The sequence below is a fragment of the Anolis sagrei genome, chromosome 4 (assembly GCF_037176765.1).
Source record: "Anolis sagrei isolate rAnoSag1 chromosome 4, rAnoSag1.mat, whole genome shotgun sequence".
In the NCBI taxonomy this organism is placed as follows: Eukaryota; Metazoa; Chordata; class Lepidosauria; order Squamata; family Dactyloidae; genus Anolis; species Anolis sagrei.
Window position 1 is genome coordinate 217,541,775 of NC_090024.1, and position 24,449 is coordinate 217,566,223.

The 24,449-nt window shown below is 40.1% G+C and overlaps 1 protein-coding gene and 1 long non-coding RNA gene across 6 annotated transcripts in view; both read left to right on the forward strand.

Annotated features, from left to right (window-relative positions):
• The window catches only part of KCNS1 (potassium voltage-gated channel modifier subfamily S member 1), a 56,926-nt gene that overhangs the window by 22,232 nt on the left and 10,245 nt on the right, over positions 1-24,449 (forward strand). For 4 of the 5 annotated variants that reach the window (XM_060772202.2, XM_060772200.2, XM_060772201.2 and 1 more), the window contains one exon: positions 6,464-9,534. The exons of the other annotated variant lie outside the window; for it this stretch is intronic. In XM_060772202.2, the coding sequence (XP_060628185.1) occupies positions 6,464-6,898 (435 nt within the window). In that variant the 3' untranslated portion in view covers positions 6,899-9,534. Of the gene's footprint in view, positions 1-6,463; positions 9,535-24,449 lie in introns of those variants that run through there. 5 annotated transcript variants of the gene reach the window in all.
• LOC137097016 (uncharacterized) lies at positions 9,582-22,423 on the forward strand. Its single transcript, XR_010909914.1, has 2 exons — positions 9,582-17,676; positions 17,736-22,423. It is a non-coding gene; the product is annotated as an uncharacterized lncRNA (long non-coding RNA).

Below are 24,449 nucleotides of genomic sequence, written 5' to 3' on the forward strand. Positions count from 1 at the left end.
GGTTTGCTTTTTTGATCCCCCCCCCCAAAGTCTAATTATGGATAGTTGAATCCTTGAATACAGTATCCAAGGCAATGGAGGGCTAACAGTATATGTAAAATGAGCCAATGAAAAGGAAATACACTCTTTACTCTGTACTTTCCCATGAGAATCTGATGGCAGCCACTTTGAAGGGCTTCCTTTGATTTTTCAAGGATCTGTACCTTTTTGACACCAATTGAAAAGTATGGCAAAACCAAATATAGAAATGCCTGTGCACGACATGAAATGGTACCAATCCTGTTTATTATTAATGCACTGAGGACCTTGGGCAGATCAGCCTCAAAGGAGAGAGAAGGCAACCCCCTCTGATCAAGTCTTGCCAGGAAAACACCATGATAGATTTACCTTAAAGTTGTTGTGAGTTGGAAATGGCTTGAAAGGCCACAACAACACTTCCTTCATTGGTTACTGGGATCAAACAATCAATAAAACACTGTGATAGGGTTGCCAAAAGTCAGAAATTATTTGAAGACACATGGCAACAATGAAGACTGGGAAGCAGGTGGTGGAGGAGGACTTCAAAACACCCATGTTTGGAATTGCATTTTTATTTCGTTCTTTCTGTTGTAAGCATGCTTTGTTTTATTGCTCCCTCTCCACTCTTATGGAGTCAGTGGTGTGAGAAGCTGAAAGTAAAAGTAATGGCTGCTATAAAAAGATGAAAATGTGTTATTGATCCAGGAGCTTGGGAGCCATTATTTGCAAGTGTAAGCTGCACTCTGACATCTTTGTCTAGTTGTTGCTTGGTGTGCACCATCCCATCTCCCCATTGATAGCTCTAGGATTACTAGTCACTTTAAAAGCTTGGGAAAGTTACTATTTTTGCTGACAGCTTCTAGAACCCCCCAGCCTGAGGAATTTCATCCCCTCAAAAATAACTTTTCTAATCTCTGGTCGCTATCAAGTTTTCTCTTTCTTAGAATCATAGAGTTGGAAGAGACCACATGGACCATCCAGTCCAACCACCTGCCATGCAGTAAAAGCACAAAGTACTCCCGACAAATGGCCATCCAGGTTTAAAAACCTTAAAAGCCGCCCTGAGTCACCTGCAGGTTGAGAGGGGCGGTATACAAATACAGCCAGTAAATAAATAAATAAATAAATAAGGAACTTCCACCATACTCAGTGGCAGTGAGTTCCACTGTTGAACAGCAATTACATTCAGGAAGTTATTCCTAATGTTCAGGTGGAATCTCCTTTCCTATAATTTGAACCTATTGCTCCAAGTCCTAGTCTACAGGGCAACAGAAAACTAGTCTGCTCCCTTTTCCTTATGGCATCTTTTTTGTAGCATTCTTCCTACATTTTTGGATGACAGTTCCCAGAATCCTTGAGCCAGCATGACCATGCTACTAAGGAGGGGGATTCTGGGATGTTTATCCAAAATACTTTTCTAAGCTCTGATCCATGACCATTCTTTTCTCAGTATATAATCATGCCTGGATTATTTTAAAAATTGCATTTGGGACTGGTCCACATTTATGGCTGGGGGGTTGTACTGCTGCGTAATTTGTATCTATCTCTTTCTATTTGACAACTTTGTTTCATGTCTTTATTGTCACTATGCTATTGTCTGGGCTTATCTGTCAGTCATGCTCTGCCTATAAATAACCATCTTTTTTGGTCCTTCCCACGATTTCTGTCACTTGGTGATGGCGGGGGATTTCATCCCCCTCCGCATTTCTGACATGTCCAAGCAAAACATGTGCCTATGACATTGATGGATCAACTTGTCATCTTTCAACAGTGGCATAGGTCATGCCGACAGCCAGTTTGTTCTAGATCCTTTGATGTGCCATGGAGCAGCTACTGAGCAGAATTATCAATTGAGCATCTTTGTAGGGGGGTTTTCAAAGAACTTGCCAAACTAAAAAGACTATACCACTGCTTGGAAAATATTACGTTTTGAACAGCTACATGGTCATTGTGGAGTCCCAAATTCTGAGAAATGTGGCCCAAAAAAGTAACTTGATCTAGATTTGCTATACACAAATATGTTAGAAATTCATATATATTTTTTAATGTACAACTTGGAGACTGTGAAGACAGACAGAAACAATGGTTCTAGTTCCTGGGAAGCATTTTAAATCTGCCATTATTTGTACTTACAAGAGCATTGGAAGCTGCCTTATACAGAGTCATTGCATTATTTCACTGTATTGTTTACATTTACTGTCAGTGGCACTTCACAGTTTCAGATGGGGTTCCCACCCTATCTTGAGATCTTGGGTACTAAGCCTGGAGCTTTCTATATTCAAAACACTTGCTCTGTCACTGAGTGATGGCCATGCTAGTTGGGGGATTCCAAAAAAGGTAATTTTCCAAGATCTGTCCTTACTTAGGGATAAGCTCTGTCGGACCAAGCTTTTAACCAGCTTGAACAAGGATCTGTTTACATATATCACATGCAATTGCATGTATTTCTCAATTGTGTTTCTGAATAAAGAGCCAGTTTGGCCTGACAGCTTATAGTGTGCATTGCAACCTGGGAAATCCCTGACATAGTTCTCATTATGGTTACAACTGCCTTTCTCAGTCTGTTTCTCATCTGTTCTCCTATCTACCATGCCTTCTAGGTTGGTGACAAACATTTGTGAAATAATACATTAAATACTGTGCAGTTAGCAGTTTTAATAGTTCATGAATATTGTATTTTTTATTAAAGTCAGAGAGGATGTCCACACATATTCAAAAGATGGCACTGCAAGTGTGTACTGAAATTGAGGATCCTGTAGGATTGGTTCACCAGGATTGGAACTCCATTTGCCTTCACAGCTCAGTGCTACCTGTTCTCGTGTCTCAAACACATACTTTAGAAGTGGCTCTCATTCTTACACTGGTTTTGTAAGAATGAAGGGAAAATAGAAGGGAAAATAGAAGGGAAAATTGAAGGTACACCACCAAATCATCTTCCCTACTCTGGAGAAGGTTACTATTACTGTATCCTTTTTGGTCCCAGAACTAGAAACATCTCGACTCCCTGCCCTAAGAATCAGCGTTGGATATGTTCGTTGGACACCCTTAGGGCTGTCATCATCACAGAATCATAGATTTAGAAGAGACTGCAAGGGCCATTCAGTCCAGCTCCATACTATGCAGGAACACACAATCAAAGCACTTTCAGCAGGTGGCCATCCAGCCTCTGTTTAGGAAGACCTCCAAAGGGGCGCCTCCACCACACTCCGAGGCAGTGAGTTCTACTGTTGAACAGTTTTTATCATCAGGAAGTTTGTCCTATTTCTGCATTTAATTTTTTCTTGAATAACCTTCCATTTCTCCCTGTGGAAATTCATTTTGTAGTTTTGGCTCAGTTCTCTAATCTGTTAAGGGCACTTTAGATTCTGATTCTGTCCTCTGGGAAATGAACTACCACCTCTAATTTGGTGCCATCTGCAAATTTCATAAGTATGCCCTCTACTCCATCATCCAAGTCATTGATAAAGATGTTAAATAACACTGGGCCCAGAACAGACTCCTATGGGACCCCTCTGGTCACCTCTCTCCAGGATGAAGAGGAACGATTGGCAAGCACCCTTTGGGTTCAACCAATCAATTAATTCCCAATCCATATAACAATGGCATCATGTAGATCAGATTTTCTTTCTTCTTTGTAAGACTATATTGGGGATTTTTTCTAAGACCTTACCTAAAAGGCCTTTGATAAGGTCCCCCATGGTAGAATTGCTACATTCTGCTCAGAACATGTGTTTTGTTATAGCTTTTTGTTTGTTCATTTTTTACAGACACGGTTTCTCCTTTTACAGAACTTTGTATCTCTCTGCTACAAAATAATCTTGGCCCATTGTCCTCAAGATACTTGCACTGGCAAGCTCCTTGGTCTTTCTCATGATAGCATTGGCGTCACCCATGCAGCAGATGGCTTTAAGCAATATGTGGCCCTCTTCCTCTTTATTTTCTAAGTATCTACTTTACAATCCATGAAAAGAAGGAGAGTGACAGATATTTATTTGCCACTAGGAAATCAATCTTATCCCTGCCAAACTGTTGCAGACACTAGACCAAAGTGTGTTTTGGCTGAATGCAAACAGAGGTCTGTCCCAGCGTATGGCTGGCAGCAGTGCCAATCTGGTATCAAACAGCAGCTTGCTCCTAAAAAGCAGCTTGGAAGTGCCAGGCAGCTTACTGTTGGTCCCTCATCTTCGCCTTTCACAGAAATCACATTGTGGGTAGGGATGTCAATCTTTTGTGTGAATGAAAAATTTCACAGAAACATGGTGAAATCATAGAAGTTTTTGCACAACATTTGGCGATTGCATTTGGGAACAGTTTTTGAAAAAACTCAGGGGCAGCATGTTGCGATAATAATTTTTTGTGTGTGCACAAATGTTTTGTGCATGAAGTGTAACTTTTTTGACCAAATTTCAAGAAACATGGAAAACTACTAGTCTTTTCACTCCCATACAGGAGCAAAAATAATCACATTGTACATTGAAACTCCCTTTCTTATTTAGGAGCATGTGAATATTCTTTACATTCAGAAATGGGTGTTGGAGAAGTATCAAGGGTAGATAACTGTCTGATGCTTGAGACTCATTCCCGTTAGTCAGATGGGTAATTGCCAGCAGAGCTTTTTTAATCCTGTTCTGAAAGCTGCTAAGTAATGTATTGATCTGGAAAGGCGCCTGGAACCATAGACAAGCAAATAATGAGATGGTGAGTGGAGGTTAGCATCTGACCCAAGACTGCAACCCTATATGCAACTTGGTTATATGAGTCCCGTGGAACTCATCAAGGGTCATTGTACAATCCTATACATATGCTTTCAGAAGTTAGGTTCACAATCTTTAGGGATACACTTCATGATAAATTAGGATAGGATTTCAGATTTCAGCCAGATTGCCACCTGTAGAATTATAGTCTGTGAGGCATAATTCTGCAGACAGTCTGAATGAAAACAGAAATCATCCACAGGCTTTTCTGCAATACAGATTGCCACCCCCACCCCACAATTAAGCAGGAGGAGAGAAGTCTGGTTCTATTACTCTATTATGCTGGTTTTTGAGCTGTACAATTCTGCAGCCAAATCCAAAATGAAACAAAACTCTGTAGCAAGCAGTTTCAAATGTTGCAGCTGTAAAATATGAAAAGGTTGCAAATTGGGTTTTATGTGAACTCATGTGACTGGATGTCTGTCTTATAAGCTCTTCAGGGCTGAAAGCAGAGGGATGTCTGTGGCATAAAATCAAGTTCTCATCAAGAATTGCTTAGTAATCATTCTGCTAATAAATGGTTTACTCTGCATAGGCCCCAGAAAGTGATTACTTCTAAACTTGCACCAGTGGAGGCTTAGCCTAGGGGTGGAGAGTCACACGGGGAGACATTTATGCAACCCAAAATTGATAGGAGGGCAAGTTAACCCTTACCCTGTCCACTGATTTGATCATGTTGGTGCACTCTTTAGCCCAACTGAGCAATAAACCTGTGCACATTTGTTGTTGTTGTTCATTCATTCAGTCATTTCCGACTCTTTGTGACCTCATGAACCAGCCCACGCCAGAGCTCCCTGTCGGCCATCACCACTCCCAGCTCCTTCAAGGTCAAGCCAGTCACTTCAAGGATGCCATCCATCCATCTTGCTCTTGGTCAGCCCCTCTTCCTTTTTCCTTCCATTTTCCCCAGCATAATTGTCTTCTCTAAGCTTTCCTGTCTTCTCATTATGTGGCCAAAATGCTTCATTTTTGCCTCTAATATCCTTCCCTCCAGTGAGCGGTCGGGCTTTGTGCCTGAACATTTGTTACAGGTGGGAAAAACTACCACAAAGGGGGAATTGGTGAGCACAAGAAGCACACACCACTTCTGTGTCCTTTTCTATTTCCACATTGGAGCAAGGGGTGTTGCTTCCTCATTCAAGCATGTGCTTAAATAAGAAAGACCCTAGGTGCACTTCCAGGTAGGACTGGGAGGAAAAGGATAGGATTCCTACAGTGCACCTGTCAGCTAGTGCAGACCAGCTTTCCCTAGATGTGTTGAATAGCAGTTGCAATCACTATCCACACTAGTCGGAGTTAATGGGAGTTGTAACCCAATTCATTTGGACTGCAACTCCCATTGGGGAGTATTGGTGTTTGCAATACTCAGCTAGGTGGCCCAGTTTTCTCACTTGCATAAGGCAGCTTTTTGTGTTAATAAATGTAAGATTTAATTTGAAATGTGTCCAAAAGTAGTAGATACATGCAGTTGGGAAACAGTTATGTTTCCCAACTCTGAACTTTCCCCTATCAAAGTTTAGCCATGAATTATAATTCTAACAAATAACTATTTGAAGCTCTGCTCAATGGAGTAGAAAAGAAGAAGAAACTAAGATGGAACTGCCACTTTTCTTCACATGAAATATCTATTGGTTATTTATTTTGAGGCTTTATGGCCACATCCATGATATTTTCTCTGTTTTCCTTTTCAGCACAGCTACAGAGAAGTGGGGATTCTTCTGCTGTACTTGGCTGTTGGGGTGTCTGTCTTCTCTGGAGTGGCCTACACTGCAGAAAAGGAGGAACATGTTGGCTTTGACACCATCCCAGCCTGCTGGTGGTGGGGGACAGTTAGCATGACAACTGTAGGCTATGGAGATGTTGTGCCAGTGACTGTTGCTGGCAAGCTGGCAGCTTCTGGTTGTATCCTCGGTGGGATTTTGGTGGTGGCACTTCCTATCACTATCATCTTCAACAAGTTCTCTCACTTCTACCGCAGGCAGAAGGCCCTTGAGGCTGCTGTGCGAAACAGTGGCAAGAAGGAGCCAGAGGACTCTGAGAATTACCCAAGTCAAGAGTCTGAGATTTTAAGTGAAGTTTACCAGAGAGATGATGATCTCACCAGAAATATCCTCCCAGTCCATTGAATGGAGTGATGGTTGGGAACTTGGTGTGTTCTGGCATTTTAGCAAGCAAGTTGCTAGAAAGATGCATTCTCTCAACTGACATGGACTCCATCCATTTTCAGTGACCAGTTCCAGAAATGTTGGTGAGGCAACATCTGACTTTGAGCCAGTATAGAATTCCTGTTGACCGTACGCATCTGGACTTCCAGTGTCTCACCTGGACATGCACACTGTGACTAATCCATTCATCCATCGTGAACATTTGGTTCCAAAAGCCTGGGATACTATGTTTCTTGATCACATCCCTCCAAAGCAGTAAAACACGATAGCTTCTCCATTATAAGCACTTTCTAATTATGCCTGTTCCCTACTGGGAGGGGAAGACATTAGTAGCTTCCTTCAGGTTTGGCAAGTATCAAGTGACAGGACTGCAAGATCAGAGTCTAACAGATAGGAAATTATGCAGCCATATGACCTTTCCCTCCCTTCAGTTCCTTTCTACATAGTAGTTACACACATTGTCTTGGACAAATATTCTGCAATTCACTTAAACTAAATGCTCTTCCACTGTCCATGAACATGCTGAAATACTCTTTCACTGTTCCCCCAAAATGCTGATGCTTGGCATTATTTCTGTTCTGGCTTATTACTGTGCCATGATTTATTATTGATTTTCATCTGTTGCCAAAGAGACTGGACATTCATTCTGAAGATTATCCTTAGTGCTGTGACATATTGTTGTTTAGGACTTCCAGAGAGAGGAGATTTGTCGAAGAAATAATCTCCTGACTTGCCTTATAAGATGTCTGTTTGACAGAGAGTTGTACAGGCTAGCAGTAACTTGACAGGGCCTAGAAAGAGTCTAGTTTCAAAGCTGATGGAGAAAAATGGGCCAGGATATGTGTTTGTGTATTGTGATGCTTGAGTATGCTGAATGAGGTTTCAAGCACATGTTCTAATCATTAAGGAAGAGGGATTATAAATATGATTTAGTTCCCCATTATCAACTCTCTACCCTCCCCCACAACCTCTCAATGATTGAATGAAATGGATTGTTTTGTTTTTAAAAAATAACTATGCAAGGTAAAGAATGTGGGCGAGGAACATAGCTTTCTCCCCTTTCTTTCTCAACATTGGTTCTAAAAGCCAATGAAAATGATGGATACTAGTTTGGGTGTGAACATAAACGAAGGCAGTACTCCACATTCTAGGGGCACAGAACCCATGTGGAAGAAAGTCTGTAAATTTTTGGGACTCTGTCCATCCTCCAGGATGACTCTGTGGACAACTATCTCTGGAAGCTGACCATAGAATTATACTGGAAAACCTGGAAATTCCCAGGAATAGCATTTTAATCAAATCTGTGAATAATCATATCTGCAAATTTCAATATTTGACTGTACTTCTTCAAACAATGCATAATTAATTTTTATAATTTCCTGACACAAGATGTCTTGGTATCCACAAAGAAAGCTTTAAAGGGACAGTTTTGTAGAGGATGCAGTTTGTCAATATCCCTGAGGGATAAACTGAATTTCCACATTCAGGGCTAGTACACCCCTGCATAGCAGTTGCATATCTTTGGACACAGGTTTTGAACTTCTTGGATGTGTCTGGCTCTTTGGATTGCCACCAAAAGGGGAGAGAATCCATGAATCATATTCCTGGCAGCTACTGGTAATTATATGAAGACCCTATGTATGATAACCAACGTACTTGATCTTATTGATAGAGGTGGAGAGCATTTTGTCCTCAGGATAATGGACTTGAATTACCATCATTCTCAGGTCATTAAGACCAGCTTTTAGGGAGGATAGGACATATGGGCCCATATGAAAAGCCACAGGTTATCAGTTTCTCTTACATTTTCTGGCATCTCTCTAAAGTAGTAGCAACATATGCTCCAGCTAATAAGATCATCAGTGGTGGGTCCTATCAGATGTTTTTGGTACTTTTCCTCCCAAAATTCTTCAGTGTTGATTATGGTGGTATGGGCTGGTGGAGGTTATAAGACAAAAACACCCAGAATCTCAGTTCGCCACTTTTGCCTGTCCTTCCAAAGAAATATACACAGTTATCCTTGAATATGTTTTTAATGTTGCCACATATATTTACCTCAAGACTGAAGATGCTTTACTCATACTGGGAGTTCCCCTGACTTAGGAACTCATCACATTAGACAATTTTAATATCCTAGGATGCTTGCAGGACACTAGGAGGATGGAGCCAGTCAGATTCCATCAGGTGACGCACAGTCACTTCAGGTGGGACTCTGTCCTCCCAGCATACTGCAAGTCTTCTAGGACACTGCCCAGAGAACACAATAAGCTTCCTGTGTTCTCATTGAGAAGAACAGAGATAAGCTCTGTGGAGATGCTTTCCTCGTGGGATGGGGAAAGCGCCGATGCAGGTGATGCGGGGCGACAGGTTTTCCCACTGCCCACTGGATTTGCCATGCTGCCACAGCTTATTGCAGTGATTTTCTCATCATGGATCACAAGGAGCACACAGTTAGGATCAAGTGGCAACATGTCATCATCAAGACCAGAGTAAATGTTACAGCATGGTAAACCAAGTAAGCTTTTTGAGGAGAACAAATTTTCCTCAAGATGGATTTTTCTGCAAATAAATGCAAATGTGTGTTGATGGGAAGGAAATACTGAATATAGTCCTTGCATCCAGTAGCGGGGTGGGGGTTGGGGGGGGGGTATGTTTCTGGACTTTGCATGGATATGCAAACCCTAACAAAAACAAAAACAAACTCCTGAATAGGGCTGATGTTTGATAATGAAAGTATAGTAGTTATGGTATTATGAAATGCAGTTGGTCTTCACACCAGTGTATTCCACTTTCATATGCACAAAAGAAATTAAATCACTACTAGCACGTACTGGTGTGGTTGGTCATTGAAAATCCTCCTGCCATATAGTATAATAGGGGTGGACAAATAGCAGTGTGGGGCCACATGACCCATTCAGACCTCAAAATGTGACTCCCCCTAGAGTAGAGGAAGGTTGCATTTATGACCATGGTTTGTCTTATGGGCTTTTTTCTTGTTTTTTCCATTAGTAGTAATTTTTGTATGCCTTCAAGTTGCTTCTGACTTATGGAAATCCTAAGGCATCCCTATCACATGGTGTTCTTGGCAGGATTTGTTCAGAGAGGGGCCTAATATAATAAGTGTAAGGGGGGATTGCTTGCTTTTGTCATTTAGCTGATACATCCTACAGTTTCCCAGATGACAAAGTTAATGGACATACTAAGTCTTTTTCACACCTGGCAACTAACCTGTAGACATAACAGGAGAACTTCTGTTGAGGAAAGTCTTCTCTATTTGAAGACCTAGGGGAAGAAGAATTTCATGATGGAATCTGGTATGCAACACAACAGCAAACATGGTTTATTTTATTGCTGCAGTCCTTGAACAGCAAGGACAATACTGTTGATAAAAGCCAGGATTATTGCAGGGTAGGCTGTGTTTGTAATATTAGCTTGACGTTGCATTTCAGCAGATAATAAGATTTCCTACAAGATGCTTCATGGTCAAAGGTAACTGCACAGCCATGTATATTGGGTATGCCTTCTTCATCAAAGATCATACTCTGAGCCCAATAGAAGGCAAATCCACAAGGAAATGAATGGGAAGACAGTCCATTGGTGAGTGAGTTCTATTTCATCTAGTTTCCATATTAGATTATTCTCTGCTTATTGTGTATTTCCTGTTTCTTTTTGTGTACTGCTTGATGAACTAAAACATATGAGATAGTCTGCCTCTATATGGCATTGGTAGATATGGGCATAGTGGTACATTTGGATAATTAAGTGGCACATTTTCTTCTCAAATCTAAAAAGGAACCGCTAAAGAGTCACCTATCAATGCTACTTACATGCAAACACATCTCCCTACTGCTTGTCCAGATGCATTCATATTTCAGATGTGTCTGAGGCCATTGTAAGATGTGGGAACATTTCTTCTTTGAGCACATGTAAAAAATATGTTTACTGGAAGGGACATGTTTCTGAAATTTAAAACCATGTTTCTGAAATTTAAAACCTTGCTCATGATTTGATCAGAACTGATTACTGTTAGAGTCACAGTAATCATATTCATCCTCATCAGAGCAGTGCCATGACTTGCTGTTGCAGCTCACGATTTCTGCCCCTCTAAAAGAAAAGAGGGTGGGAGGGGAAAGCCTCAGAGAACTGGATATCACCATGATTGAATGCTTACTTTGTTTGGCTCACTCTCAACGTTATTGGTAGGGATGAAAATAAAGGTCACAATGCAAATTATGGCTCACAGTATGTGTCCAAAATAAGGCAGAACACTGGAGATATGGGTTGGAGGTTTTAGGTGCACTTTGTGATCTTGGATGAAGAAAGAGTCATAGAAGTCTAGGGTAGATAAAGTAGACATGACACACTTGAGTCCATTGATTTCAGTCAATCCAGTTGAAATCTGATTGAGGGCTTGCCTACATGGGCTTAATAATACTAACTCACTGTGCAGTTGCTTATTGCTGCCTCCATGATGTTCTACAACTTCTAGTGTTTTTTGCACATTTAACTCAGATTAGCTCCACATTCAGAAATGTTGGCGCATGTACTGGAGTTTGCTAAAAAAAATCCAGAATAACCTTACAGCTTCTGACCAGTCCATTATCCATGCAGAGTGCTGCCACCATCCCTTCATCCTGCACACATCAGAATTGGAGAAAGGGGACAGTCTTAAGTTATGGTAATACCATCACCTCTCCCAGATGGCCTCAGAGCTCCTGGTCACCTCATGCTGAAATCAGAAGAGGTGCTCCTGTGATTAGGAGGAAGGAGCAAGGAACTCCATGAGAGCCACATTCCTTCCTCCTAGTCACAGGAGCACCTCTGCTGATGGCAATGGTGACATGGATAGTAAAGTGACGATCGTGTGAAGCCGATACAGTCTCTGCCTGGGCTATAACCTGCCACAGTCCCAGATAGTGTGTCTGCTCTAGACTGGCCCTGGATTAACCAGCCAGTGTAGAGTCTTGTCTAAATCTAGATCCATTCTGAAAATATGACTGCTCTGACATATTTATTTATTTATTTATTTCATATACTTGTACCCTGCCCTTCTCACCCCTGAGGGGGGATTCAGGGAGGCCTCACAGAAAACACCGTTTGGTGCCATCATAATGATAATAACAATCAACAAATTCATTTAAAAAAACATTAAATAAGTATTGTTAAAACACGCCAATTAAAATCCGGGTCTGGGTCAATTCATTGTCACTTCGAAATTGCTTATGTCTTCTTCATACAAGCCGCTGTTCAATGGTCAAATGTAAGGTCCCACAGCCAAGTCTTGAGTTTCCTTCTAAAGGACAGGAGGGAGGTGGCCAGTCTGATGTCTTTGGGGAGGGAATTCCACAGACGGGGAGCCCAGTTTACAGTTCAATAATGCCTCTAATTAAACTCCTCCTGCAAGTATTGCCATAACAGTAAATGTCATGCAATCAGAGTTAGGAAGGGACCACAAGGGCCATCTAGTGTATTCCCCTATACAGAAAAACACAACAAACAATATATTATTGCAACACTCCTAAAAGATGTCCATCCAACCTCTACTTAAAGACATTTAAGTAGAGATGAATGTGCTTTTAACACATTAAATTCCTTGTGGAAAATGACCTTCTGATTTCTAAAACATTGGACTGACTCTCTTCTACCATATATTATCAAAAACTGGCTTGCCTGTCTTCCCAGTCATTGAGTCTTGTATTGCTTTGGTAATATTTGAATAGAACTATCTAAGTTTTATCAAATACTTTAGCATCCTGGATTTAGGGTGAAAAGGAGTCTAACAAGGAGGATAGAAACAAATAACCAGACTTTAATTCCTTCTTCAAAACTTCAGAATTACATGACACATAGTCGCAGGCAAATGGCAACCAAAATATACATCAAGCTGGTTCCAGCTTTTGGTGACCCTTGGGCAAATCTGTCATTGAGATGTTTGGGAGAGGGTTGTGGTTGCCTTCCTTTGAGGCTGAGACCATGTGACTTGCCCAAGATGGGTTTCCTTGGCTAAGCAAGAATTCGAAACCTAGTCTCCAGAGTCCAAGCTCAACAATCAAACCTTCATACAACATTGGCTCTTTACAGGAGATTGCAAATACAGATTTCACAGTTAGTTCAACCTTGGAAGTTACTGCAGAAGAATCACACCATGAATCAGAATTGTGAATTGTCACCTATGTATTGTGTCACTCAACAGTGCTCAGTATTCCATCTCAGAATCCAGAAATTTTAATCCAGAGCATATACCCTTGATTATCTTGGTTAATAATACTGGGACCCAGGTTCATCCACTAAAACTTGATGGCAAGAAATTTGGGCAAATGAAAGAATTTACAACTTTACACAAACGCGTTGAAATGTAAAATAGCCACTGCAAGATTAATGATAGTCATCAGCTTCAATAGCTTGAAATGGAGATTGGACAAATGCCCAGAGGATAAAATTGGCTACTTCCCATGTTGGAAAGGAAAACAGAAGAAATGAAAAACATTTCCTTAAACCTGAGGCGAACAAGATGGGCTATTTTTAAAAGGTTTTATTTCACGAAATAATCCTACATGTTTTCATACTGTCGGTTATCATTTGCTAAATTTGGAAGTGCATTATTTTAAGACAATTCAAATATTACTTGGCCAAAACACTATTATATTTCTGGAAATAAAATCTTTTTATGTACTGAGATTACATACCTTTATCAATGTCATCTTTGTTGCAGTTGCCATTTTTCTTCATTATTATCTTTATTTTTTACTCCAACTTTTCCCCAAGCCAAGGCACAGGCATATTCATATCAGTTGGTCATAATTTCTGTTGCTGCTGCTGTGTACCTTAAATTGTTTCTGACTGATAGCAACCCTAAAATGAACCTATCATGGCTTTTCTGGGGTTGAAAGTATGTGACTCATTCAAGGTCACCCAGTGGACAATCAGGGAATCAAACCATGGCCAAGTAGGGAACTGAACCTTGACTTCTGTAGCCCTCACCCAGTGCTCAAACCACATGCCATGCTGACTGTTACCATGTCTATATATTCTTATCCTATATATTGCCTCTGTCGGTTGTTAAAGTGTGTGAGTGAGGAATGTACTGTTGTCCTTATTTGTGGTTGGCCACTGTGAAAGCAGAATGCCGAACTAAGTAATCCTTTGATGTCACCCAGCATTGTTCTTATTAACAATAGACAAAGGTATATAAAATCACGAGGAATCCTTGCAATCTTTCTCATTGCCCTTTTCATGTAGAACCCTACCCAAAGGCCCTAGGGTCCTTTCTGTCTGCTTCAACTGGCTTTGAACTGGAGCCTTTTAAGTATTTTGCCTGGTAAACATTTATTCAGTGGTGTTTCCCTTTGCACCAGACCTGTGGAGATATATCTGCTGGCATGGACATGTGATGCTAATGAAAAATAGTTATTATGGGATTAACAGACTGTGAACTCAAGGCATCCTCCAGGCGATAGAAAGTAAAACATTTCAAAGCACACTTGGGAGTGCTGATTCAACACAACCAAACTCTCTATGAATGACTAATAGTATGTCTCCCACTCTGTTAAAAAAAACCGAGGGAACTTTATTCCAGTGTTGGTTTGGCCATAAACTACTCTCTTAATCCTTGAGAAGACAGGCCTCTTCTCAACTTGGGAAAGACATTTGGCCAAGAAAAATATCATGAAGCTATACCTACCAAAACATACCCCGTGAGAACAGAAAGGACAGCATTGCATATGAGTCGTTGCTATTGTACTGATAAAACAAATGCTCTCTTGATGGTTTCCCTATATGACTCTCAAGGGAAATATACAAGTACCATATTTATAAGTACACATCAAAGACTCTTTGTACACTGAAAGACTGAACTGTTGTTGAGGGGACATCTATAGTTTGATGGATTCCCATGCTGAATCCTTGGTGTCCCCGAGTATGGCTGAGAAATATTCATATCGGAAAATTTTGGTAGATGAATCATTAATCTGACTTAGTATATCTTTCAAACAATTTTAAGTACAACGTGCTTTGTAAAACATATGCAAGTGCACAAATGCACAAACACAGAGGTTCTACATGTGAACATTTCTTTATCACATAATGAAACCATAAAGTTGCATTTACTCTTGGATTTTTTTCATTGAGATAATACTATTTTCTCCTGGTTTTCCAAAGGAAATTCATGCACACATGAGAAAGGTACCGGTAAGGAATTTTGCAGCCCTCCAGATGTTAAATTGCAGCTGTCACCAGCCCTAACCAGTCATGTTAGTGGGAAGAAATGCTGGAAATTGCAGTGGAGGACACTCCTTATAAATATACTGCATTATGTCCAATGGTCTTCATTCCTTAGGGTACATGATAGAATCATACAATTTTAAGTTGAAAGGGACCAGAAGGGATGTCTAGTACAACCTCTGGTCATGAAGAAATGCATAGTTTCAGCTCTCCTGAAAGATCTCCATCCATCTTCCAAAGAAGAAGAGTCCATCTCTTTCAAAGGCAGTCCATTCTGCTGTCTTATCAGCTCTTACCATAAAGACATTGTTCACCATGTTTAAGTGGGATCTCTTCTCTTGCAATTTGAATCCATTTGTTCTCACCTTAGTCTGTAAAGCAAGAAAAACAAACTCGCTCCATCTTCTACATAACATCTCTTTAGATATTTAAGCATGACTATCATGTCACTTCTAATTTTTCTCTTTTCCCCTGCATGCTCCTCAACATTTCTCTTTAAAAGCATCTATGTCTTCCTTAGTGCCACCGGAGCTCTTCTTAGTGTTGATTGTTTTTGAAATTATGTAAACAAACCCCTTGCAAGCTCACTGGAATCAATTGCCTTTCAGAACCAAAAAGTGCATTGCTCTGAGTGTGAATTAGAATGATGAAGAGAAAGTGATCTAATTAGAATCATATGCCATACATTTCCATTCTGTGACAGAGATTCACAGTCAGGAAGAAACTGGTGCTTTATCAGTCTCCCCCACTAACTGCACAAAAGCAGACTGTTAGAACAGCCATTTGCCTTGTTTCCAATAGAAATTAAAAATTGTTTCCAGGCAACCAGGCAAAGATGTGTCCTTGAAAAAAGTTGGTTTAATCTTTTTTTAAAAAAAAATGACTAAAATCAGCCTTTGGAATAATTCCATAAATTCAGATGATTGAGTTGAAATGCATTTAGTTTTCTGGATACATTATGGACATGGACAATATAAATGGCATGCATTTTATTTGCACTTTGCACTTTTTTTCATTATTGGGAAAGGGAGATCTGGGGACTTTATGATACTGAAGTTATCAACTGCTGATACCAGGCAAATTTCTAAGAAAGTGAAGCAAGTAAACCACTCTGAGTCCATTGTAAACTGCCCTGAGTCGCCTGAGGGCTGAGAAGGGCGGTATACAAATACAGTAAATAATAATAATAATAATAATAATAATAATAATAATAATAGTATCTGCTAAAGTATCTGCTAGTCCCCAACACCAAACAGTTTAGGAAACACCTTCCTATGCTTCTGTGCCCTAGTCAGAAGCGGCCCTAGGTAATTTTCAATGGTAAGCAAACAGTATTTTGACACCCCACCCCACCCCCCACCCCCAATCATTGATATATATTTTCTGTTCGTCATGGGAGTTCTGTGTGCCATATTTGGTTCAATTCCATCATTGGTAGAGTTCAGAATGCTCTTTGATTTTAGGTGAACTATACAATCCAGTAACTACAACTCGCATATGTCAATGTCTATTTTTCCCCAAGAGCGCCCCTGGGCAAAATCAACTATACTGTGAATGCTTACTTTGCGTAATGGGTTGAGCCGCCCCTGGCCCTAGTACTGAATAGCTTTAGGCCCTTGAGCCATTAGTAACCTTTGCCTCCATCCAAGACCACACATAGTGAAGGCAATGTAGGGACTTTCCATTGCAAGAAATTAAGGATAAGCAGGGTGAGGTATAATTCTGACCATATGGACATGTTTAAAACTGTGGAAGCAGAAGTATGTGAGCTCCATCAAAATGGCAACTAGGGTCTAGATTCCTTTAGACAAGAAATGGTCTTCTTATAGCCTGCCCATCTGAATGTCGTGCATAAAAGAATACTATGTGGCTTGAGTAATTGGCACCACTCCTCTGAAATGGTTTTCAAGTAAGAGATTCCATAATTTGGAACTTTTCTCTTTCAGTTTTTATAGAGAAGGGACTTATTGAATGACACCTACTTCTATCATGTAGCATGAGTTGTCCTGTTTTCTTGACCACAGACAGAGAGCTCCTCCACAGAAGAGATTAATCTTGTGTCGTGTTTAAAGTTCAGCTAAGTACTTTAATCAGTTGCTTCACTAGAAGGGTGTAGGTAGTGTGAACCACACTGGGTGACAGGATCAGGGGGTGATACCAAAATGATCATCTATAACATTTTCATACAATGTTTCAACAGAAATTTATTATTTTTATTTTTAAAATATTCCTGTGGTTATAACAATAAAAACATGTTCATCAGCCCATTTTATATGCACTATATCAACATAGCCTCAAGGCTAAAACCCTATGCAAATTTACTTTCAGAACATTCAGATGTGTGTGCGCGCCAGTCAGAGCTGTGATTATTACCCTTTGATTAAACCACTTTGAAATAAGTGGTTTTGTCTGCACATACACTGCAAGCACATGCTGTTCTTTTCATTGTTGGTCTTTTATAATCACTGATATTGTCATTATATTCTGGGAATATGTGATACAGGCAATCCCCAAGTTGTGTACATGATAGGTTCTGTAGGTTTGTTCTTAAGCTGAATTTGTATGTAAGTCGGAGCAGGTACTTTTAAAAGTGTAACTCCAGCCACACACACACACACAAACACATACATACATACATACACACACACACACACAAGCTTTGGATAGCATAGGAAAGGATTAAAAACCCTGTGATGTTTGTTTTGCTGTCTGTGCCCCTGTTCAGAAGATTTCACCTCACTTTCTGTCCCTAAAGGGAAAGGGAAAGTGAAAGGTTTCCCCTTGACATGAAGCCTAGTCAAGTCCAATTCTGGGAGGCAGTGCCCATCTCCATTTCTAAGCTGAAGAGCCGGTGTTGTCTGTAGACTGCTCCTAGGTCATGTGGCCGGCATGACTGCATGGAGCACCATTACCTTCCCACCAAAACAGTACCTATTGATTTACTCCCATTTGCATGTTTTTGAGCCGCTAGGCTGGTAGAAGCTGGGGCTAATGACAGGAGCTCACCCCTTTCTGCGGATTTGAACCACTGACCTTCCAGTCAGCAAGTTTTCACGTTTGTAACTTAGTGGTTTAACCCGTTGCACCACTGTGGTCCCATATGATAATTGAATTTCTGTCCCTATGATAATTAAATTTTGTAAAAATTGTCTTGTTGTGGAAACAAAGATTGGTGATAAAGCTTCAGTAGAGACATCTTTTCCCCATGATAACTCTTACAGAAGTGAATTTCCTTTCCTAGGGATAGATTTCTCTCACTTCCTGTTGTCTCACCCCCATTTGTAACTATGAATCATTTGTAAGTTGGATGATTGTAACTTGAGGACTGCCTGTAAATGGGAATTACAATTTATAAATGACATTATACAAAAAAGAGATTACTAAAGACTGTGTCTGGTCTGGTATAGGAGGAGGCCCACGGAAGTGCCAGTATGAGTTACCACATTGTGTAACACTGACTTTATTCTTTTACCCCCAAAGTCTTGATTTTAAGATGTATTTCAAAACCTTGAATCTCGGAAGCAGGCTACTGCAGCTGAAACCTCTACTAGCTCTGTCACCCTTGATGTTCTTTCCTGATTTGCCCATTTAGTTTATCAGCTGCACAAAAGAAACCTAGTCAGGCATGCCTTTAGATGTGCTTTTGACTACCCAGGAGACATTCAAATGCATATTGAAAGATATACTGGTAATTTAAAGGCAGCCACAGGGAATCATAGTAGATTCCAATCAGTATTTTCCCCTTTACATTAGCAGGCATCTTGTGCAAGCAACTAATGTACCTACAACTGCCTTGAATTCTAAGAAAAGGTAGGAGGTGAGAAAAGTCAAAAGGAATTTAAACTGAGTGGCCAAAAAGTGTATTAAGTTGCAATATTGATGGCAGAGCTAATGCTCCCAGAACCATATCAAACCAAAGAAATCAAATTGGAATCAATCAGGGTGAACACTCAAGTTCAGCCTTTCTTTGTCTTCATGATGATAAGCAAAATGTTTCAATTTCTCATCTGGAGTGTAAGAAATTTAATCTTCAAGGCTACTGTTGCATGAACAAATACCGTAGGTGACTTTCCTGTTGCTGTCCTCTGTTGTCCAGGTTTTGGAAAGTTACCTTTTGGCTTAAGATTCCTAGGATCCAAGAATAGACAGTAGGAGGAAAGAAAGGGCAACATATGGGTTGTTGTAGGTTTTTCGGGTTGTATGGCCATGTTCTAAAAGCATTCTCTCCTGATATTTCGCCTGCATCTGTGGCAGGCATCCTCAGAGATTGTGAGCGTGCAAAACAACATATGTTTTGCTCTATATATTTTGGATTAAAAATCACAGGTAGAAAAAAAAGCTGCTCTGCAGAATATGTTGTGAAAGATGCTAACCCAAACTATGTTTCCTTTTTAGATATTTTGCACAGGGAAGAGACATTTAAAGTGTTTACATTTAGCAGTTGATTCATTTCTTGGAAGTTTTAAAAAAATGATTATTGCACAATTAATTGACCTTCTCACACAGTAGAATACTTAACTTTTCTCCACACACTCTTTGGTTAAAAAGTATCTTTCCTTTTAATTAAAGATGTTCTTTCCCATAACAAAGTATTTGTTTGTTGGTCAGCTGAATGATGAAAATGTTTTTCGGAAGCTCTGGGGTGGATGGGCCATCAAACCTTTAACACACTTTGAATAATAGAATTCTAGAGTCAGACCAGACCTCATGGGCTGTCCAGTCCAACCACCTGCCTAGAAGCAGGATAATCCCCCTCCTCAAAGTAAGGATTTTAACTTTCCAGGCTGATTTTATAGACAGAACTGGTGTTTCTAATCTGAGACTGGAAGAGGCAATTAGCACTTTGCTGATGTTAATTTTATGTACATTTGACTCATCCCAGAATTTTTGAACCAGAATTCTCTCATGGTCTTTACATCTCATGTCTGAGTCATCACTTGACAGACATCCAGAAATATACCACTAATCACTTATTTGTAAAATTACCTACTTGTTGTGATATATCTCCTTAAATTATTATCTAGACCTTACTGACACAATTGGATGTAGCCACCAAAAAAGATTTGCATAAAACATATGTGTAGAAAGGGCAGAAAACATGCGTTGCATACAGAAGGTGACGGTTTCAGTCTCTGGCATTTCCATTTAATTATCTCTAGATTAAAAGTAAGGCTGGTTAAACATTTCTCTCAGGTGACTGAGAATCGCTGCCAGGTATGAGGTGACAATCCTGGGCAAAATTTAGAAAAGAACATGAAGCGAAAAGAATCCAATGTGTTTCAATATCATGCCAGAGAAAGAACACAAGAAAGTTGTATCTGGAGAGTTTCCAGAGAAGATATTCAGAATCAAAATATGCCTTCTGGCTTTAATTTTGTTGGGATGAACATTTTAAATGAATTTAAGATTGTTTTTTTTTCCTTTCCCCTTCCCTTCAGCCAGATAATTTTGCCCCCTGAGATGAAGGATCAGATTATATGCTACCATTCCAGGAACAAGCTGAACAGACTGCCAGTTCAGTCTCCAGCAACAAGATTGGCATGTTTCAACGGAACTCTAATATATGTGATACTAGATGCAACGGCAAAAAAAAAAAAAAAAAAGCAAATGTGATTTTGGCTTGCATCAATAGGAGTATAGTATCTAGATCCAGGGAAGTCATGCTACCCCTCTATTCTGCCTTGGTTAGACCACATCTGGGATATTGTGTCCAATTCTGGGCACCACAATTGAAGGGAGATGTTGACAAGCTGGAATGTGTCCAAAGGAGGGTGACCAAAATGATCAAGGGTCTGGAGAACAATCCCTATGAGAAGTGGCTTGAAGAGCTGGGCATGTTTAGCCTTCAGAAGAGAAGGCTGAGAGGAGGCATGATGGCCATGTATAAATATGTGATAGGGAGGAGGGAGCAAACTTGTTTTCTGCTGCCCTGGAGATTAGGATGTGGAACAATGGCTTCAAACGACAGGAAAGGAGATTCCACATGAACATGAGGAAGAACTTACTGATTGTGAGAGGCGAGCCATTCGCCAGTTGAATTCTCTGCCCTGGAGTGTGGTGGAGGCTCCTTCTTTGGAGGCTTTTAAGCAGAGGCTGGATGGCCATTTGTCGGGTGTGCTTTGAATGCGTTATTCTTGCTTCTTTGCAGGGGGTTGGACTGGATGGTCCACAAGGTCTCTTCCAACTCTATGATTCTAGGACAGCAGGATAGCTTAGAAATTGTGGCAGATTGTGTGATACACAGCTATGTTTTCTGGTATCTCAACTCCTTCTTGCTTCCAGAGGAAGCTACTTGACTCCACCTAACAATAGGACTGGCCATGTAAAATGTTGCTATTATCTGTCCACGATTCCTCCCCTCATTTTATTAAACTGGCATCCGGTGTGAAAAGTGGGAATGAGAAAGTAACCCAAAATCACTGGTGTGTGCATCACTGAACTATTCCATTTTTTCTACATGGGTATCTCAAGGACTTCCAGCTGACTATTATGAACTATCTTCTCCAATAAGCCAGGTACTTTTGAGAAGGATATTGTTTCGAAGGTTAAAAAAAACAAGTAAAAGTGCCATCTTTCTTTTTAGTGTTTCCTGAGTTTCGTAATGTGATTGTGAAGTGTTATAAAGGTTTTGTGTATGGAGTTTGATCTGTATTCGCTGCTAATCACTGTTCCAAACACATGAGTCATTTCTTGTCCTTGCATAATAATGAATGTTTGTGTATAACTGTGTCTTAAAGCCATACTCTTCTCATACTTTGGCTCTTTGGTGTTCTGGACTGGACTTTAACTCCACAAAACACCAGCCAGTATAATTGGTTTCAGGGAATGGAAGTTCAAAACTTTTGAAGGATCAAAAATCGGAAATCACTGCTCTTTAGCATGAGTTAAGTATCAAACTAGAGAGATAAAAGAAGCTTTGGATTCAACCAGCATGCAACAGCCTTTTGTGTGCTTTTGTTGTAGATGAGGAAATCAGGGTTAACTCTTTTCATACCTGGTGAACATTATGCCTCCAAAGCAGAATGTGTTCTGTGAAATGCAAATAGCAAACTTCAGATGAAGAACTTTCTTCAGGTCTATAGGAAAGGTTCAGATTCCTCCTCCTTGCCCACTTAAGTCTTCATAATGGTCTTAATTCGATGGCCAACTATGCACTGTGAAGAGTCGGTAACTTAGGCTCAAGATTGCTTGTTGTCTTTTTTTTAAGTCTATGTTATATGGTGTTGGAAGATTGTACATACATTAAATAAATTTTTCACAAACTGCTGTTCTTGTGTAACCAGAAACACCAGCTATATGTACTCAAAGAATCTGGACCCTCAGATAATCTAAGCACGTGTTAAGCCATCTTTCTTGTTATTACATTTTGACTACTAAACACTTCTGAAACACTGCTCTTCTATTTCAGTCATCTTATGCTTAGAAGCTAAAGCACAATATAGAGTACTCGACGTTGGCTCCCAGAGAAATGTAATGATAGACGTCAAATGTTATCCATTAACATTGGGTCCATTGTCTTCCATTTTTAGGTGGATGAATTCATTCATCGTACAGGCATCACTCATAGTTGTAAAAAGCAATTGCTGGAGAAGGTTGCTACAGATACTTGAATACGGGAGTAACTTTTCACTCCCCAATATATCCTGGTAGCAAATAGTTCCTGATATTAGATGCAAGGTAAATATGCTAAGAGAAACTGTTATGCAAACATAATCAAAAGCATGTACGACAAATAATTTTATATTTATGCATGGGAGGCATATGATATATTTTATTAAAGATCGAAGTAATCCACAATGGCGACTGTTTGTTCTTGTCAATTTTGCATCTGGTATGTGGAAAAAAGGTAGAACCCAGGCAAATAAAAAAGGTAAAGGTCTCCCCTTGACATTATGTCTAGTCAAGTCCGACTCTGGGGGGTGGTTCTCATCTCCATTTCTAGGCTGAAGAGCCAGCGTTATCCGTAGACACCTCCAAGGTCATGTGGCTGACATGACTGCATGGAGCACCATTACCTTCCCGCCAGACTGATATTCCAACTCCTCCAACTCCCAGAAGCCCTAATGAGCTTGCTCAATTGTCAGGAATTCTGGGAGTTGAAGGCCCAAACAGCTGGAGGGCCGCAGTTTGAGGATGCCTGCATTACATCATACAAAAACAACAATGCTCTTCACGTGTTTCCTCCCCTCTCAACTATTAATACAATAATGAAGAAGAGAGAGAGAAAAATAATGGAGTAAAATTAGTTATTGACCAAACCTCCCACTTCTGTATTAATCGTAATCTGTAATAATAAGAGTCAATTGTAAAATAAATCAACACAAAATCTCCAAATTAATCCCACCCTTTCACAGTACACTCCATCCTGCATTTATCTGAAACTCTAACAACTGTGTTTTTATTATTAATATATTAAATAAAAAGGCATCTTCTCCTGGCTTAACATGTTCTCTACTCAGTAAAATAAGACACTTTTCCATTAGGGCTATAAATTATCTTTGTCACTATCCAGTAATAAAGATCATCTTTACATCCATGGGATTTTACCCAACAAGATGCTACAATGCAAAATCAATGTATCTCTTTCAAAAGAGAGAATCTTCTTATCTTCAAAAAGGAGAAAGTGACTAGTGGGGGTACCTCAGGTTTCTGTCCTGCTTTGCTGTACTTTAGGGGCTTGGAACTCCAAAGGATGCCACTGGGTCTAGCGTTATTTACCATCTTCATAAATGACTTAAATGATGGAATAGCAGGCATGCTTATCAAATTTGTAGATGATATCAAATTGTCAGGTAGGGGATAAATAATACTCAGAGGAGAGGAACAGAATTCAAAATGACCTTGACAGCTGGCCTAAATCTAGTCAAATTAATATGAACAGGAATGAGGTGTACTACATCCACGAAAACCTAAATGGACAAATATGGAATGGATGGTTCCTGGCTTGAAAGTAGTGCATGCAAAAAGAATCTACAGATCTCAGTGGATGCAGTAGTCAAAAAAGCCATGGACTGCATCTACAGGCATATAATATCCAGACCAAGAGAAGTATTGGTGCCACTCTGTTCTGCTTTGTTTAGCCTTGAACCTGGAATATCAGTTCAGTCAGTTCTGGACACTAAAATTTAAGAAGGATATCAACAAGTAGGAAGGTGACCAAAGAAGAGTGACCAAGATGACCAAAGGTCTGGAAACAATTTATGGAGCTCAGTAGGTTTGCTTGGAGAAGAAACGACTGAGGGCTCATCTAAACAGGCATCAAAACCCAGACTCATTCTGGCTCCTAGCTGTC